Source organism: Syzygium oleosum, unplaced genomic scaffold, assembly GCF_021117445.2.
Source record: "Syzygium oleosum isolate NSW1041296 unplaced genomic scaffold, Sole_v2.1 Sole_v2.21, whole genome shotgun sequence".
Classification (NCBI taxonomy): Eukaryota; Viridiplantae; Streptophyta; class Magnoliopsida; order Myrtales; family Myrtaceae; genus Syzygium; species Syzygium oleosum.
The window spans coordinates 6,917,763-6,935,753 of NW_026607505.1; the positions used below are offsets into that span (position 1 = coordinate 6,917,763).

The following is a 17,991-nucleotide window of genomic DNA, read 5'->3' on the forward strand; positions in this document are numbered from 1 at the left end:
TACCCAAATGTGGTGATTTCACGAAAGATTAGAATATGTTCTCATGGCTGCTGTCATGTGGAGAGTGTACAAGTGTATGTCATATTTTCTGCCCAAAGGTGATTATGTGATGATGTATGTAACTCTCTGGATAAGTACTCACATGATGCTAATTGTATTATTTGTTTGTTTGTTTTTTTTTTCAGTTACCTTTTCTGTAAACGATAATTCCATTTCCATTGAGGTCCTTACTGGGTTGAATTTTAAGAAATAGAAAGAGGATTTTCAATTTGGAATGGAGCTGTCGGATGTTCACATTGCTCTTATAAAGGATAAGCCGATAGATATCATGGCCACCAGTACTGAAGCTGAGAAAGCGCACTATGCTGCATGTAAAAGAGCAATCGGATTTGTTTATTGACAATGAAGAAATCCGTTCAAGAACACTTGAAAAGTGGTTTGCCAGTTGACTGTATTGTTAAGGAAATAATGGCAGCCTTAGAGGCTAGAAACTGCATTTCATCTAATGCTGATGTTGGTACACTTCTTCAAAGGCTCTTCAATATGAAATATGATGATACTGCTGGGGTTAGAGATTATGTCCTTAGGATGGTAGACCTAAATACGAAGTTTCAAGCTCTTAATGTTTCCATTCCTGATGATTGCATTGTGCATCAAGCCCTGAACGCCCTGAACACCCTTCCACCTGATTTTAGGATTATAAAGACAAATTATAATTCCCAAGATAAGACTTGGTCGGTTAATGACTTGATAGCTAGGGTGGTGGCGGAGGAAGAGAAACTTAAAAAGGAAAGAGGACATCTAGCCTTATATATTTCTAGTTCCCACAAGAGGAAGAATAAGAAGTTCAGAAATCGTACTTATAAAGGTACTCATGAAACTACCGGTCAAATTGATAATATGGGTCCAAAGAAAATATCCTTCAAGAATGATGGCGACCATTGCTTCTTTTGTAAGAAGAAAGGTTGCATAAAAAAGGACTGTTGAAAGTTCAAGACTTGGTTCTCTAAACGTGAGCCTACAAATAATGATTCTTTGGCACTTGTTTGTGAATCCAACCTATCAGAAGCACCATCTAGTTCTTTGTGGCTAGATAGAGGTGCAACTAATCATGTTGCGTTTACCATACATGGATTCATAAACCGATGGACGCCAAATCAAGATGAATCAAGACTCACAGTGAGAAACAACAAGAAAGTCGATGTGGTGTTTGTGGGAGATGTTCTCTTAATTCTAGACTATGGTTTTAAATTAATGTAAAAGACACTTTTTATGTATCTTCTTTTAGACGGAACTTAGTTTTCGTATCGTATTTGAACATGTATGGCTACTCTTTTGAAATCAAGGACAATGTTATTTCTTTGTTTCATGATTCAAATAAGGTTGGGCACTATAATATGTCCAATGGATTGTACAGATTGTGTTTGTCTCCTAATGATATATATGTCGCTTATACGGCTGAAAATGTTGTTTCCAAAAGACCTCTATCTAAGGAACAGTCTTATACATTGTGGCATAAACGGCTTGACCACATCTCTAAGGATAGAGTAAAAAGGCTAATAAAGACTAATATCCTGCCTGCTCTTAAAAATGACCTAGAGACATGCGTAGACTGTTGTAGGGGTAAAATGACCAAGATAAGAAATAAAACTGCAGTCTGAAGTTCTGACCTGTTGAAGGTCATTCACACTGACATTAGTGGACTCTATACGGCAATCTTGTGTAGAAATTTTTATTTCATCACATTTATTGATGACTATTCTCGATATAGCTATCTGTACTTGATTAAAGAAAAGTCTGAGTCTCTTGACAAGTTAAAGATTTTTCGGACTGAAGTTGATAAACAGTTGGGAAAGGTCATAAATGTTGTTAGATTTGACCGAGGTGGAGAGTATTATGGCAAGCATGGCGATGCCAGACAGCTTAAAGGGCCATTTGATAAATACTTAGAAGATTCTGGGATAGTGGCTCAATTTACTATGCCTGGGAGTCCTAAGTAGAATGGTATGGCCGAAAGGCGCAATCGCATCCTTATGGAAATGGTGAGGAGTATGATTAGTAGGGCAAATTTACCTAGATTTCTGTGGGGTGAAGCTTTGAAAACATCTTTATACATTCGAAATCGTATATCTACTAAAGCTGTTCCATTGACTCCTTTTGAGGTATGGACTGGACGTAAGCCTGGCTTAAACCATCTTAGGAATTGGGGATGTCCTGCAGAAGTAAAGTTATATAATCCAACATTAAATAAATTAGACTCCAGAACCACTCGGTGTTATTTTGTATATTACCCGGATCATTCGAAGGAATATCGATTCTATAATCTCAATGGAGGCACAAGAATTGTGGAATCACATACAGCAAAGTTTTTGGAGTTTGATGTGGCCGAAGAAAGTAGCTGCTCATAGATTATTGAGGATAATAGTACGATGGGTAATGTTGTATCTTTTTCTCCTCCTATATAGATAATTGTGGAGATTCCTACATCACAGACTGAACCTGTTGAGGCTTAGGATCCTAATGTTGAGACAGCTCCTGATGAAGTTCCTCAAGCCTCTTAGGTGCAGGATGAGGTTATTGCTGCTCTAGTTAGGAAATCCATTAGGGAGAGACGATCAGCTATATCACCGGACTATTTAATCTATATAAGAGAGCAAGACTACGATATCGATTTTGTGGCTGATCCAGTGACTTATGCCGAAGCAATTTCTTGTCCTCAGTCGGAATTGTGGTTGGATGCAATGAGAGATGAAATGCAGTCTATGAAACATAATGGTGTTTGGGAACTTACTGAATTACTTGAAGGTCACAGACCCATTGGCTGCAAATTGGTGTATAAGACTAAAAAGGACTTCAAAGGAAAGATTGAAAAGTTTAAAACCAGACTGGTAGCCAAGGGTTTCACTTAGAGAGAAGGAGTAGATTATGTAGCAACCTTTTCTCCTGTCTCTTTTAAAGACTCTTTCAGAGTGATCATGGCATCAGTAGCTCATTTCGATATGGAGTTACACCAGATAGATGTTAAAACTGCCTTTCTCAATGGAGACCTTAATGAAGAAGTCTATAGGGTGCAACCCGAAGGCTTTGCGGCAGATGATTCATGTAAGCTTGTATGTAGATTGAAAAAGTCTATTTATGATCTCAAGCAAACTTCTAGACAATGATATTTGAAGTTTCATAATGTTGTCACTTCATTTGGATTTGTTGATAACAAAGTAGATGAATGTATATATTGCAAGGTTAGTGGGAGGAAATTCATTTTCCTTGTACTCTATGTGGATGATATCCTACTTGCGAGCGGTGACCTTGGTTTACTGCATGAGACAAAGCGGATGTTGTCAAAGAACTTTGATATGAAGGACCTTGGTGAGGCATCTTTTGTCCTTGGCATTGAGATCCATAGGGATTGTTCTTCTCGTACATTAGGTCTATCTCAGAAGGCATATGTTGATTGTATCTTAGAAAGATTCAACATGCAACAATGCAAGCTAGGATTCGCTTCTGTCATTAAGGGTGATAAGTTGAGTCTGTCACAGTATCTTCATTCAGATTTTGAGAAAGCCCAAATGAAGAATGTACCTTATGTTAGTGCACTTGGGAGTATTATGTATGCTCAAGTATGCACTAGACCAGATATTGCTTTTGCAACAAGACTTCTAGGCAAATATCAGTCAAATCCTGGACACGATCACTGGGTTGCTACCAAGAAGGTTTTGAGGTACTTAAAGAGGATAAAAGATTATATGTTGATTTACAAACATGTTCAGGACCTACAGCTAGTAGGGCATTCAGATGCAGATTTTGCTGGCTGTTAGGATGACAAGAAGTCGACAGCAGGGTATATCTTTATGTTAGCGGGAGGTGCAGTATCATGGAAAAGCGAGAAACAGAAATCCATTTCATCCTCTACCATGCAAGCAGAGTTCGTAGCATGCTTTTCGGCCGCTACTCAGGCTATTTGGCTCCGGAACCTCATTAGAGAATTGACCGTATTTGATTTTGTGGATAGGCTCATAGAGTTGTATTGTGACAACAAATTGTCAACAATAATAGAGGTCTCAAGGGGTCTTAGCATATGGAGGTCAAGTTCCTGACCATAAAGGAAACAGTTCAGAATGGTGACATTGCAGTAGAGCACATTTCGATAGATGATATGATTGCAAATCCACTAACTAAAGGCCTTCGCCCTTGTGTATATGAGCGACATGTCATTAACATGGGCTTAGGAGTATCATGGGATACTGTTAATTAGTGGGAGCTGTTTAGTCTTGTGTTGCTCTTATGAAGTTTGTATATAATTTTGTTACATTTTGTAACATTTGGATATGTATCAACTTTTTGCATTCAATGAGGTATTTGTGAATGTAATTTTATCAAGTTGAGTACATACATATATCTGATGAAAATCTCGAGGTATTGTGTAAACTTTGAGTACAAACTAGGGGCATTCTTGGTATTAGCCTTATCGATATGTCTTGTTAGACATAAGTAATAGTTAACTATAAGGGTAAGACATATGTAGGTTCGTTGGAACCATGAAGGATATTCTCTAGTGACACACTAGGTTTTGTGACACTTAAGGAGAGAGAATTTGGACTGACAAAATGAACAACACATGAAGTATTACTCATTATGAGATATTGTCCGTTTGCCACACTACCATATTGAATCTATATCAGTAAAGTTGAAAGCACTCATGACCATGGAAAGCTCTGCGTGAGTACATGCAGTTACCGTAATGATTCGATGTTCGAGACTTTATGGGATCGGATTGATTATTAAGAATAATCTTTGGACCAACATAATGGTGTGCACACAGTTCTTTTTCAATTAATATCGCCGAAGTGGGAGAATGTAAGAATTTCCTAACGTGGGCTTCATTAATTGAAATTAATTGAATTAGTTTGGTTTAATAAATATGAGATATGTGGGTTCTTAATAAGTCTAATATGAGGTTGGCTAGTGTAGGCCGAGTATGGCTCGGCTCGTAATGAGAGGCCAGTGCTCGAAAACTCTATAGAAAGTGCTCAAGTCCCTCCCTCAATCCGATGATGCACAATATAACTCACATATGGATCTAGAGAGGAATTTCTTCTCGTGAGTGGCAATCTCATTAGGCCAGTGTTCGACAAAGGGTATAGGGGAGATGCATTTGAGTTTGTGTTCGGAAACCGTCGCCAATTCCGCGTTAAGTTTGATGAATTCCAAACTAGATATGTAAATCGATAATTTCTCTGTTTACGTGTTTCGATTTCTGTTTATGGTGATCTTGGGTGTGCCATTTTCGTGGCCGACATTAACTACATACAACTCATAAATCAAGATTGATATCTAGAGCAACCTTACTCATTTCGTCGTGTTATTTAGCGTTTAAGTTTCATAATCTCAACTTTGTCCTAAATCCCGTTTCTTCATTGCCTCGTCGCCCAAGTTGTAGTCTCTTGGAACCAGTATCCATCTGCTCGTCATCTGTCTAGTGAAGAGCACTCGTGTGCTGATGTCGTGATCGACGCAGATGCATCCACGCGTTAGAAAAAATCTAAAACCGAACCCACCAAATGAGAGCGGCGAGACACCAGCTCCGCCAAGCCGTTGACTCGCTGTACTCTCGCGGGCGTGCGACCCCTGAGTCCTACACTCGTCTGGTGCTCGAATGCGTTCGTGCCCACGATGTCGATCAAGCTAGGCGATTGCAATCTCACATGGAGCTCCACTCCTTTCGACCTGACGACACCTACGTACTCAATCGCCTCCTCCATTTGTACGCGAGGTCTGGCCAGCTCGACGATGCCCGGAATCTGTTCGACGAAATGCCCATGAGAGACGTTTTCTCGTGGAATGCTATGCTTTCGGTGCACGCTAAATGTGGGTCTGTTGGGGACATGTGGGCAACCTTCGATGAGATGCCTGTACGCGATGGTGTTTCCTATAACACAGTTATCGCGGGTTTCGCTGGAAATGGACAACCTCAAAAGGCTCTGCAAGTGTTTGTGATTATGCACGAAAATGGGTTTGCGCCAACTGAATATACTCACGTGAGCGCATTGAATGCCTGTTCACAGTTGCAGGGTTTGAGGCTGGGAAAGCAGATTCATGGCAGGATAGTTGCTAGTAATTTTAGGGGCAGTGCGTTTGTTTGGAATGCGTTGACTGATATGTATGCTAGATGTGGTGAAATTCATTGGGCCAGGTGGTTGTTTGATCGCATGGTTGATAAGAATGTGGTTTCATGGAACACAATGATTTCTGGCTATGTGATTAATGGGAATCCGGATAAATGTGTTGATTTGTTCCGTGAGATGCAATTGACTGGTTGTAAGCCCAATCAGATTACGGTCTCCAATGTCCTCAGAGCCTACTTTCAATGTGGACATGTCGTTGAAGCAGGGAAATTGTTTGATGAGATCAGAGAGAGAGATAAAATTTGTTGGACGACAATGATAGTTGGCTACTCCCAAAGTTCAAGAGAAGAGGATGCATTGCTGCTTTTTTGTCGTATGCTGTCAACAAATGTGCAGCCCGATGGTTTTACGATCTCTAGTGTGGTGAGTTCCTGTGCCAAATTAGCATTTTTGTGTCTTGGTCAGGCTGTGCATGCGAAAGCTATTCTTGTGGGAGTTGATGATGATCTGCTTGTTTCCAGTGCTCTTGTTGACGTGTACAGCAGCTGTGGAGTCATTGCAGATGCTCAGTTCATTTTTAATACGATGACTTCTAGGAATGTTGTCTCTTGGAATGCCATGCTAGGTGGTTATGCACAAAATGGTCAAGATCTGGAGGCCTTGAGACTATATGAGGAGATGCTGCAAGGGAACATGAAACCCGATATTATCACTTTTATAGCTGTTCTTTCATCCTGTGTTCATGCCAATCTGATGGAACAGGGACAGAAGTATTTTGATTCAATGAGCAAAGTACATGGGATTACGCCAACTTTGGATCATTATGCATTCATGGTCAGCCTCCTTGTTCGATTAGGCCAGGGAGATAAAGCACTGAGTCTCATCAAGCAAATGCCCCATCAACCAAATAGCGTAATTTGGTCCTCTATTTTGTCTTCATGTGCAACAATGGGCAATATTAAACTTGGAAAGATAGCAGCAAGCCATTTATTTGATCTTGATCCATGTAATGCTGGACCATATATTACACTATCTAACATGTATGCGGTTAATGCCAGATGGAAAGATGTTGCATCTGTGAGATCTCTGATGAAGAATAGAAATGTCAGGAAAGTCGCAGCTTACAGCTGGATTGAGTTCAATAGTAAGGTCCACAGATTTGTGTCAGAAGATCGTTCTCATCCAGAGACAGATCAAATTTATGAAGAACTGCACAGATTGATAAAGAAACTACAAGTGGCTGGCTTTGTTCCTAATACAAAGTCAGCACTCCATGATGTAGCTGACGATGAGAAGCTTGCATCTATAAGCTACCACAGTGAGAAACTTGCTCTTGCATTCATCTTGCTCAAAAACCCTGATGGTGCAATTCCCATACGAATAATAAAGAATATTCGTGTATGTGGTGACTGCCACATGTTTATGAAATATGCATCTGAACTTATTGGGCGCCATATAATCTTGAGAGATTATAACAAATATCATCATTTTATTGGAGGAAACTGCTCTTGCAATGATTGCTGGTAGTAAGAATTTCTGATTTTCAATTTTCTCAAACTGACTTCAGATGGTTAAGTTGCAGCTTTGCGGTGGATGGTCTGTTTGCAGCAGGAGCCCTTCAACTTGTTGAGATGAACTGAGCCAAGAGCTAGATGCAAGATCCTTTTCATTGGGCTACCAACAATGGATCATCTCGTTAAAGGTTCAGTTGATCATTTCTTTTCTCTTGGAAGCTATAACGAGGTGTTGGGGCTCTTCAAGCACCGGACTGATCTTCACTAGATGAGTCCATCCCCATGTCAATGCGTGCCGACTGATTACAGGCACGCAAGGCTGCTTATGGGAATGATCTGAATAGAATGTGCTAACATCATAATTCAAAACCAAATCTTGAGCAAGAATGATGAACAAGCTTATCAATTGAGGAACCCCAAGCAATTCATTGTTAGTTTATCACATGGTATGTTTGTAGCAAGGTGATAGCATCGCTAGTAGCTTTTGAGACACAAATGCAGGCACTGTTAGCTGAAGCAGCTATTGTATGTGATGGGATGCAGAGTGAGGTCACTGGATAGGTCAACATTTCTTCACTTGGTGATTGTAGATTGTTCATGACTTACGCTTGATGCTTATAAGCTCGGATCTCTGGATATCGTACAGACAATCTTTTGTTAAACAACTTAGATCAAGAGGAGCTAGTGACACAGGTTTGTTCTGGTAGGCAATCGAGTATACACTAAAAATAGGTTACTCCTCTTTCTTTGTAATGGTTTATTTCTCTGTATCAGGTCCATTTCAAGCATTTAAATGAGGAGGCGAGGTCCATCTTAGGTGGTTGACTGGTTGGAATAGTTGGTCTGCTGCTTAAGTGGCCTGAAGGGTAATGTGCTGGAGACCCTGTACTGCAGTTATAATTCTTGAATTAGGTAAAAAACCGTGAGATCAACTTCCTCGTTGGGTACATTACTTTTTGCTCAACTGGGTCTGAAGTAGCTTTCTTCAAGTTCGGCTCTTTTTCCTATAATTTGGTAGAGTTCTACATTGGAAAAAGTTTGAAATTCTACCCTACTTATTTTCTGTCACCTTAGTTTTGAGTTTAACATTCACAGTTGGTGTCATAGAAAACCATTATTCTGTGGTACTAACTAGAGTTGCTCAGAGGGAAGGGTCAGGCTGGGTCGGGCTTTGACCTAACCATGTTACCCAAGTCCACCCATTCACAAAAAAGTGTAAGTTTGTTCAGAGTTCTACAATTTTGTGTTCATTTTTTTCCCTTTTTTGAGATGAAACTATTGTTTCCACGTCTAATTTATGGTCCTTCCTTTGATATTTCATTCCTGCCAATCTTGTGGGGCAAATTCAAGAGTCGATGGGTGCTTGAGATATTGTTTTTTCTATACACTTTGGAGGATGGAAGCTAAAAGGCTTAACTGTGGCTGCTCAAAGTGGATATGTAAATTCTTAGTGGCAGTGGCAGAAGCATAATATGATGCATATAATGCAATGCAAGCAGTTGTAATTGTGTTGTTGACTGGGCTAGGCCAATTCTAACTCTCATTACTTGGCTATAATATTTCCAGGCATGTACTGCATCATGAACTAATCTCCAGCACAATGTCTTGTCGCACTAGCAATAAATCATGCTTCTCTTTTTTGGGTACAAAATTTTCTTCACATTGTGGGATAAAAATTTAGATATCAACTTGTTCTTTGATTAATGTATTAAATTTGCTTAGGGGACCAATGCATCCGAAGTATAGTTTACTTCAGCTCATTGTACTATCGCCTGGACAGGATATGGTAGTAACTCAATTCAGTTAGGAGGTCAGTGTAAGGACAGGGAAGAAGCAATATCATGTGGGAAGCTGATGTTGATGGTCACATAGGGTTCACTTGTCATTTCCTGAACTTTATCCTTCAATGCAGTTCAGTTCACAGCTCGAAATTTTTCGCCGTGGTTTGATATGACCCTCCTCCACTGTCGACAATTCAAACATCAGTGACACTCTCCCCTTAAGTGTGTGGTCTTGATGGAATTGCCAGTCCAATCCAAATGTCATCAAAAGCTTTGTTTTTGCTTATCGTGATCTGCCAGATGCTTTTGCCTGTCCATAACTAGCCATGTCAATCATGCAGTTGCTTGCCTTCGCTATTGTTTCATTTTTCTTCTCTAGTTAGTCGAGGAAAAGTTTGAGTAATTTTCGAGATAGCCCTCCTTTTTGAGATGCCAATCCTTTTAATGTCGCTATGATTATTGGACTAAACTTTAGTACGAGGCTATTATTTTCTTTTCCTACACAAGCCATCTCCATCACCGTTGGTATGGACTGTTTATGTTTTTAGGATTTAACTTAACGATCATATCAATGACAACGTGTATAAAATATAGACTGCACGGCTGGTGTGCCATATAGAACTCGATGATTATTTCCTTACTTTGGGTTTCGGGCTTTCAGAATCCCGAATTGGTTGGACTTTTCCCCTTGTTTGTCGATCGGACTAACTCTAATTCCAAGCTTTGGGCGACATCGATCCTTGTTTCGGCAGGCTCGGGTGTCAACCTATATTGGTTTCCTTAGAAGAGTGGTGCTTAGGGTGTGTTTATTTTGTGGAAAATGAGTTATTTTGGAAATCGCTGTGTTAAAATTGATTGCCCATATCTCTTATAAGAATGAACGAAGGAACGAACGAAAAATATTTTCATTATTTACGAAATGTTTAGGCATAATTTGTTGTTGATAACAAAAATATTTTCCGTTGACTAATTTTTGTACGTGATATAATCAATCATTTTTATAAAAATAATTTTTAATCATTTATTTTCCATGAAACAACTGGTCTTAATATCTTTATGAGTGATGAGGGAATGGATCTAGCGTAAATCAAGCTAAATTGGACCTATAAAAGATAGGTAACATACTAAGATTTGTAGCTTGGGCTTCTTCAAGAAGAATGAAATGTGATGGTTTGATTGGAACTTTTGTAGATAACCTCAATGGACAAAACTAAAATCCCAATTCATCAATTTAGCATACTCGTTCCAATTTGGAAAGATGATAATCCAAATTCGGTTTGGCTTAATGTATATCATTTTAGGCTTTCTACATATTTAGGAAGTTGTATACTTTTGGGAGAAGAAATGATTTTCCAAATTAAAACATTTAATAAGGAACATCTCAATAAGCCATCCACAACATTTTTTCTCGGTTATGCTTTGCATCTTTCAATATCGGAATTTAAACTTTGTGCACCACATTTTATAACTAATTTAGGCTCTAAATTTCGAAGTATAAATTTCTTGAAACCTCGTGATACAAAGAGGATGTAAGTTATGCTATAACATAAGGAAAACTTGGTGAAATTCAATGTGATGTTCTCATCAACAAAGAAAAAGAATGAATTCAATTTCAATAATTTATCACTAAAAATGAACAAGTATCACTAGGCCATGCTTCGAGTTTGAACCCAATCACTATGTGGGCTTACAGAAAATCATAGTCCAGGTAATCGGGCCAAGCTAGGCTCCATAATTTATGTGGGCTTACATCTTCTATTCCATTGGCCTTTTTCTTTTTTTGAGAAATATGCACTCAACAATTTGCTAACTTAACATTCTCTTATCAAACATTCTCGATAAGTGTTCTTAAGACACCCGTTAACATAGATGCATAAAAGCGATGAAATGATCCGTATATCGAGTCAAGCCTTATCATGTGAGGCTTAGTTAGTAGGCCCATCTGCTTATGTTATTTTGATCTTTTTATAAACTTTGAACAACTCCCGAAGGATTTGATGCCGAGATACTTGGGTTTTCCGACATCATAAGCGGGAGGTCTCGTTTTTACCGATTCATCGAGGCTAATCCCGGAGCCCACATTTGCGTTAGCGATGCGATTACCCGGTTTCGTCTGGGGGGCTACCGAATTGCTGAACCGGGTTGCTGGACATCTTCGACACCATCAAAAAAGACAAGCCGATGCTTTGATTTCGTGCCGATTCAGCTTTTAGATTTCCCTCTTCAAAAGTGAACTTTTTCTTGTCGGAAAAAGGCGAAGCAAATGAAAGATCTGAACTTTGTATTAAAGGACGGAACCAAAAAAAAAAAAAAAAAACAAAAAGGTCCCTCTCTATCGGGTCGGGCCTATAAACTCGCACGTGTGGTGACCACATGAAAAAGTTGTGGGTCGCAGATCCTGTGCAGTGCCCGAGAGCCCCATAGAGAGAGAGAGAGAAAGAGAGAGACGCCGCAAATCCTGACCAGATCTACTGCTGCGCACCCCCACCATGCGACCGCATCACCGCCCCACTTTTCGCTGCCACCCGTGCGGGCACCCACGGGGTCAAACTTTGACCCCGGTCAACCCCTCAAGGTGTGGGGGAGAGAGAGAGCGAGGTCTCAACCACTGTTTTCCCGTCGCCCGACGTGCGACGGCGGGGATCGGACGGCCCCGCGCCGCGTTCCCCCCCCGGGATCGGACGGCCCGCGTGCTGCTCCCCGCGTCGAGTCGGCAGCGGTCCCCGGTGGGTGGTGGGGGCCCCACCACCGGTGGTTCGGAAAAGCCTCGTATCGGAAGTCCCATTTCGTATCGGGGAGGCGGATCTCGAGCCCCCCTTTTTCAGCTTCTTTTCTAAGCTCATGTCGACCGATGAGTAAAAGAATATATATATATCAAAAAGGTGCATTGTTGTTATACGACGAGATCCCTTCGATGACAATAATAATAATAAATGTGAGGAAAGGGACATGACACGGACACGGAAATCGACGGGCGTGGGGTGTGGACCGCACCCTTGCATGGTACTAGCCAGATCGGGGAGATTGTTTGGAGACGGATCGATGGACCCGCAAAAGTCGGTCGTGGAATGTGAAGTGTTTGGAGTAGTGTCAGTTCATATACTCGGGGATCTTCTCCGGGCTCGTCATGATTTGCGTTGAGATTTTTTGGATCCCGACATTTGAACAAATCATTAGTTTGATCGTGGGAAGAAACCTGGTTTTTTTATTTATTTATTGAAGAGGGTTCGAATGGGTCCGCTCGTCACGCCCGCTACCTTGAATTTCTCCATTTCGAGTTGCGTCGGTGCGCGCAGTGCGGAAGTGCGATAGGCATTGCGAACGTGGAAAACGTCTCGAGTTTGAGTTCGTGAAGGAAACCCGACCGAGAAAGAGTACGGGAATCCGGCCCGTGTATGCGACTCTCGGATGTCGCATAGTGAAAGAGTCTAGATCTGAATAGGTTTTCAAACAAAACAAGGATATTAACTTTCCTAGTTTAGAGCTGAAGTTGGCCCACGAGGGTTCCGCGATTGTTAGAATATTTAAGTATCAAACCATGAATTCAAATAACAATTTAAACTTTCAGAATAATTGATGGTGACGTCGCAAAATCTTACATGACATTAAAGCAAGAGATCCCGAGTTCAAATCTTTTCAGGTCCCTTACTTGCCTCCCCAGTATATGTTTTCATACTTAGTACTAGGCCAAAGTCTAGCCTACGTGTACGAGGAAGTGTTATAATATTTAAATATTAATCTACAACTTCATCTAACAGTTTAAACTTTTTAGAACAGTTGACAGTGATATCACAAAATCTCACAATAATATTGCAATCCTAATGTGGTAGGATTTCGTGTATTCTTTAGTGAGATCGAGAGAAATTCCATGAGAAATCACGAGGCTTAAGCATTGTGCGGGTTATTGGTATAATTTGGTATCTGGTTTATTTTCATGTTATCTTTATTATCGTACTCGGTCGCTTGTTTCTGAGACAAAAAATAAATTTGAGAAAGTGTTGTGGGAAACCCATGTATTGCTGACATAGAGAATTAAACCAATCATTTTCCAGTAAAGTGATTATGTGTTATTAATGAGACTGTCGAAATATTAACCAGAATGACTGAAAAACAGAAAAGCAATAGACAAAAAAACGAAGTTACAATCTGAACATAAAAAGAAAATTATCTCCAAGCACTACTAAACCTTTGTGACTTCAGAAACATAACCCTAAACATAATAAGCAAGACTTTTTGTTGAACACCAATTACTCAAGAAATTTTCTCTAGTCAAAACAGGGAGAGGTACTACTTTTTTGGGGTTAAAAGGCAGATGTGCGTGCTTTTGCCGTTATTAAACAAACCGCACGTTTTGTCTGCCAAAAGGGGTTAATAATGTCGCCTTTGTCTTGCTTCGTCATCATCTTGCCCGAGGAAAAGGCTTTAAATCATATTTTACTCGAGTGACATTATTTAATCCTTGTTCGTCACAAGCTTTTAGAACGGTTGGTAATGATTTCACAAAAATCTCACAATTGTGAGATTTCTCGCGTGGTATCAGAGCTGGATGTCATAAATTCAAATCTTTCTATGCCCCTATTTGTCTCCCCAATTGCATATTTCCAAAGTCCAGCCTACGTTTAAGGAGGAGTGTTAGAATATTTATATAATAAACCATGCATTCATCTAACAGTTTAAGTTTTTAGAACAGTTGATAGTGATCTCACCAAATTTTACATGGTATTAGAGCTGAGGCCAATTGCATATTTCTAATTGCATATTTCCACGCTTTAGGCTGAGGCCAAAGTCCAGCTTATGCATGAGGTGAAGTGTTAGAATATTTATATAATAAATCACGCCTTTATCTAACAGCTAAGCTTTTAGAATAGTTGAAAGTGGCCCCGCCAAATCTCCTATAGTATCAGAGCTGGAGGTCTCAAGTTCAAGTTCAAATCTTTCTAGGCCCCAATTGTCACTCTTATTAAATATGTTCACCCTTAATGCTATGCTAAAAGACCAGAGAGAGAGAGAGAGTGAGTGCAATAGACATCGCATGTTTAATGCAATGATTATTGATTTATTATGCATTTTGATCTCGTATAGCTAAGTGATCATTGCATGCAAATGCATACAAGGCAAGAAATCATTTGACTACAGCCCGGATACGACTTTAGCTCCTCCCGTCGACCTGTGATTAACTTGGGTAAAGTCAAAATCGGAAGGTCAAGTCACGCAGAATAGCTTGGTGCAAGAGCTGCCTACCTTATGTCGGTACACGAACCATATAGCATTCACATGAATTTTGGTTGTTAGTATAGTTTTGTTGAATACGCGATCCTCGTGCTAAGCCACCATCTCAATTTCGCCAGACATACTCATTTCAATCAAAATTCTGTACATGGCTGTCTAAGATCACATCATGAAGCTTTGGTGGTATTATACATATATATATATATATATTCCTCCTCCTTATGGCGAAGCACGTGTAAAGCAGCAGTCATCATAGACTACCCAATGAAGTAAACGTTTCGCATCATTCGTCTATCGTCTCTTGGCTTTGTGCTTTTCCATGGGTTGGCTCCCCTTCACTGTCTACTGCACTACGTAGTGACGTTCAAAATGTAATTATTGTGTGACGGCTGGGTTCGCATTAGTTGGTACATGCACGTCGACGTTCTTGTTCTGGGTGAATTTGTTCATGTTTTTTGTTCCTGGTATGGACCAACAGTGATCGACCGACATCGCTAGACTTTTCCCTCTTCAAGCCACGCAAGATAGAAGGGGATGTGGTTGGTGATGTCGCAAAGCATCTTTCGGCATTGGCCAAATCGAAAGTTGGGAGCGTTTTTAGTCTGGAGATACGACTTTGATTCGTGTCGGGTGAAAAGGACAATGGCTTTTTTCCTTTATTCGCCTCTTGATCTTGTCGTCATTATTGAAAAACCTTTTCATCTGCAATAGTACGTAAAACCCCAGAAATCCTCTGGTCATTACATACGAATTCACTCTCGAAAGAGTTTGCTCGTGAGAACATGCTGTCATCTTGGCGAGCTGAATTGCATTATTGAGATTTAGAGTGCCGAAACCCTAATATTGCGATCGCGATTCTCTCGGACTAATGTTGTACAGAGTAGTGATCCGTAGATACATGGTGAGCAATGGAACTATACCCTAAGCGAATCGAGCATCTTTTGTCGATCGATTTGTCCACAAAAGCCTATGCGGGTGACTTTAGCTCCAGCTTTTGCTGTTCAATACCACATAAAAGTCAAATCCAAAATTCTAAAATCAAGAAGTTTCGAAGGTTAAGAGTAAAGTCATCCAGACAGCTACACGGAATGCAATGTTACATCCTGTTGGAGTCTCCCACTTCTATAGTCAATATTTGGGAACTCTTGTTTTGTAGATTTTCTTTGTGTGTATGATCACAAGGAATCAAAGTTAGGTGAGAATACTTTCCAAGTTTCGTAAATAATATCTAGTCGGCCTTATATGGTAATGCACAATAAAGTTTGCGAGTACATTTTTTTTAACGGTTTATGTATGAGTGTTTATTTTGTAGTACGTGTTTAAGAGAACTTAGAAATATAAGCGTATTTGAGGATAGAGCTTTTGAGAGTCTCTTTTTTAGGGTGTTTGTTTCGCGGAAAATCAATGATTTAAAAAACATTTTTCTAAAATTGATCAATTGTATCGCTCGAAATGATTAGTTAATGAAAAATATTTTCATCATCGACAACATTTTATGTCTAAATATTTTTGGGAAAAATGAAGATATTATTATACTCTCAATTTCCATTAGTTAGATTTTGTTCCCCCTTCTATCAAGATCGTACGTCGGTGATTACACCATGTAAGTTTCCTTCTTTGACCTAAATATCAGTGCACCGATATATATAAGTCTTAACTTTACGGAGAAAACAGTCAATTGCTAAAAATATCTGTAGTCAATTTAAGAATGTTATCAACATTGACGAACCCTACATTGTGCTTAGTCTTTTATTTCCTTCCAACCCTTAAATGTACTTCTGTTATTGCTGCGAAATGACGTTTGACATCATTATTAAGCTAGTGAATCAACCCACAAGGTGTTGATGTGTTATAAGGGGTAAAAAGCAATAACTCATCCCCAAAAGCTAGTTTGCTACGATAGGGAACTCAACCTATTATAAGCCCCGGAATATCTCCTTAGTTGCCCGACGTGGGAATTTGCCCTATTGCCTGTGCAGGAGAATAATATCATGAATGAGTTAAGGATAGACTGCCAAACCTAGAAAAAGCCATATTTAACATGGCTCACTCCGTTTCTACACTCTAAATGGTCATAACATACCCTGAATATATTGAGTTGATAAAATAATTTCAACAGAACTAATTGATCGAAATCGCAAGGTGAAAGGGTGAAAAGTTGTTATTTATTAAATACACAAAAGCTGCACATTATCATGAAAATACAAAATTGTTCATTTTAGTCAAAACAATGTTGTTCTAGTCCTTCACTTCTGGGGAAAATTGTCTAAAAAGTCTTAAATCAATTCCACGTTTGCCAATTTAGTTTTAAACTTTTTATTTTGCCAATTGAGTCCTAAACCTTTTCACTTTTTGCCAATTGCGTCCATCAGGCCAATTTTGGCCGGAAATCACTAGCGTGGCCGCTGGCCGTGCCACGTGGGACGGCTAGTGCTGAAGTGGATAATATTTAATAATATTTTAATATATTTTTGAATTTATTTATTATTTAAATTTTTTTCTTTCTTCTTTTTTTCTTCCCTTCTTCCTCCTCTATCCATTCGCCAGGCGTTGGCGATGGCTGACGACCGGCTAGAGGCAAAGGTTAGTGAGGTTAACCTTGGGCGAGCCTTGCTTGTCCTTGGCGAGGCTCGACCTTGCCGTTGCTGGGCGAGGTAGGCCTCGCCATAGCTGGGCGAGGAAAGACAAAAAAAGAAAGAGAAAGAAAAGAAAACAAAGGAAAATAAAAAATTGAAAAAATATTAAAATATTTTTAAAAATTATCCACATCAGCACTGACCGTGCCATAGAAGACGATTGGCTTCCACATCAACGATTTCCAACTAAAATTGGATAGATCGACTGAATTGGCAAATCATGAAATGGTGTAGGACTCACATTGAAAGGTTTATGACTGAATTGGCTAAAGTGCAATATGTTTATGATTTTTTGAACAATTTTCACTCCACTTTTGTGATTTTCTGTTTGTTTCCATACAAACTTCATCTCTTCTCTCATACTTATTAATGTGCTTAAGCTGAATTCTATGAACGGTTTTCAATAATGAGCTTGGAATATATATATTTCACAACTTTAACTAGAGAATTCCACTCGAAAGAATTTGGAGCAAAGAATTGTATATGACAGAGAGTTATCAGAAATTGAATTCTAGAGAGATATTGTACAATAAAATTCCAATGTATAAACCCGGTCGATTTGTACACAAAAAAAAAAGAAGAAAGAGCGGTTAAGAAAAGGTGGATAAAAATCACGAGATTGATTGGTTCAAAATAAAGGTATGTTTTTTGTCTTTCATGAATCTTACTATTAATGAGGTCTAATTGAGGGTTATTTTGGACTATTTAA

General features: G+C 39.5%; 1 protein-coding gene across 4 annotated transcripts; it reads left to right on the top strand.

The window, feature by feature from the left end:
* Positions 1-5,334: 5,334 nt before the first annotated feature.
* On the top strand, positions 5,335-9,287 carry LOC115671069 (pentatricopeptide repeat-containing protein At4g21065-like). Of its 4 annotated transcripts, none has more exons than XM_056320771.1 (3): positions 5,335-8,329; positions 8,411-8,548; positions 8,782-9,287. In XM_056320771.1, the coding sequence occupies exon 1, from the start codon at positions 5,559-5,561 to the stop codon at positions 7,647-7,649; it is 2,091 nt and encodes a 696-aa protein (XP_056176746.1). In that variant the 5' UTR covers positions 5,335-5,558; the 3' UTR covers positions 7,650-8,329; positions 8,411-8,548; positions 8,782-9,287. The 4 variants fall into 4 exon arrangements, with proteins under 4 accessions (XP_056176746.1, XP_056176747.1, XP_056176748.1 ...); XM_056320772.1 differs by having other exon boundaries at positions 5,335-8,082; positions 8,180-8,329; positions 8,411-9,287; XM_056320773.1 differs by having other exon boundaries at positions 5,335-8,339; positions 8,411-9,287.
* Positions 9,288-17,991: the final 8,704 nt, after the last annotated feature.

Coding starts and splice junctions, on each gene's coding strand:
- LOC115671069 (XM_056320773.1), top strand. CDS start 5,559: ATGAGAGCGGCGAGACACCAGCTCCGCCAAGCCGTTGACTCGCTGTAC.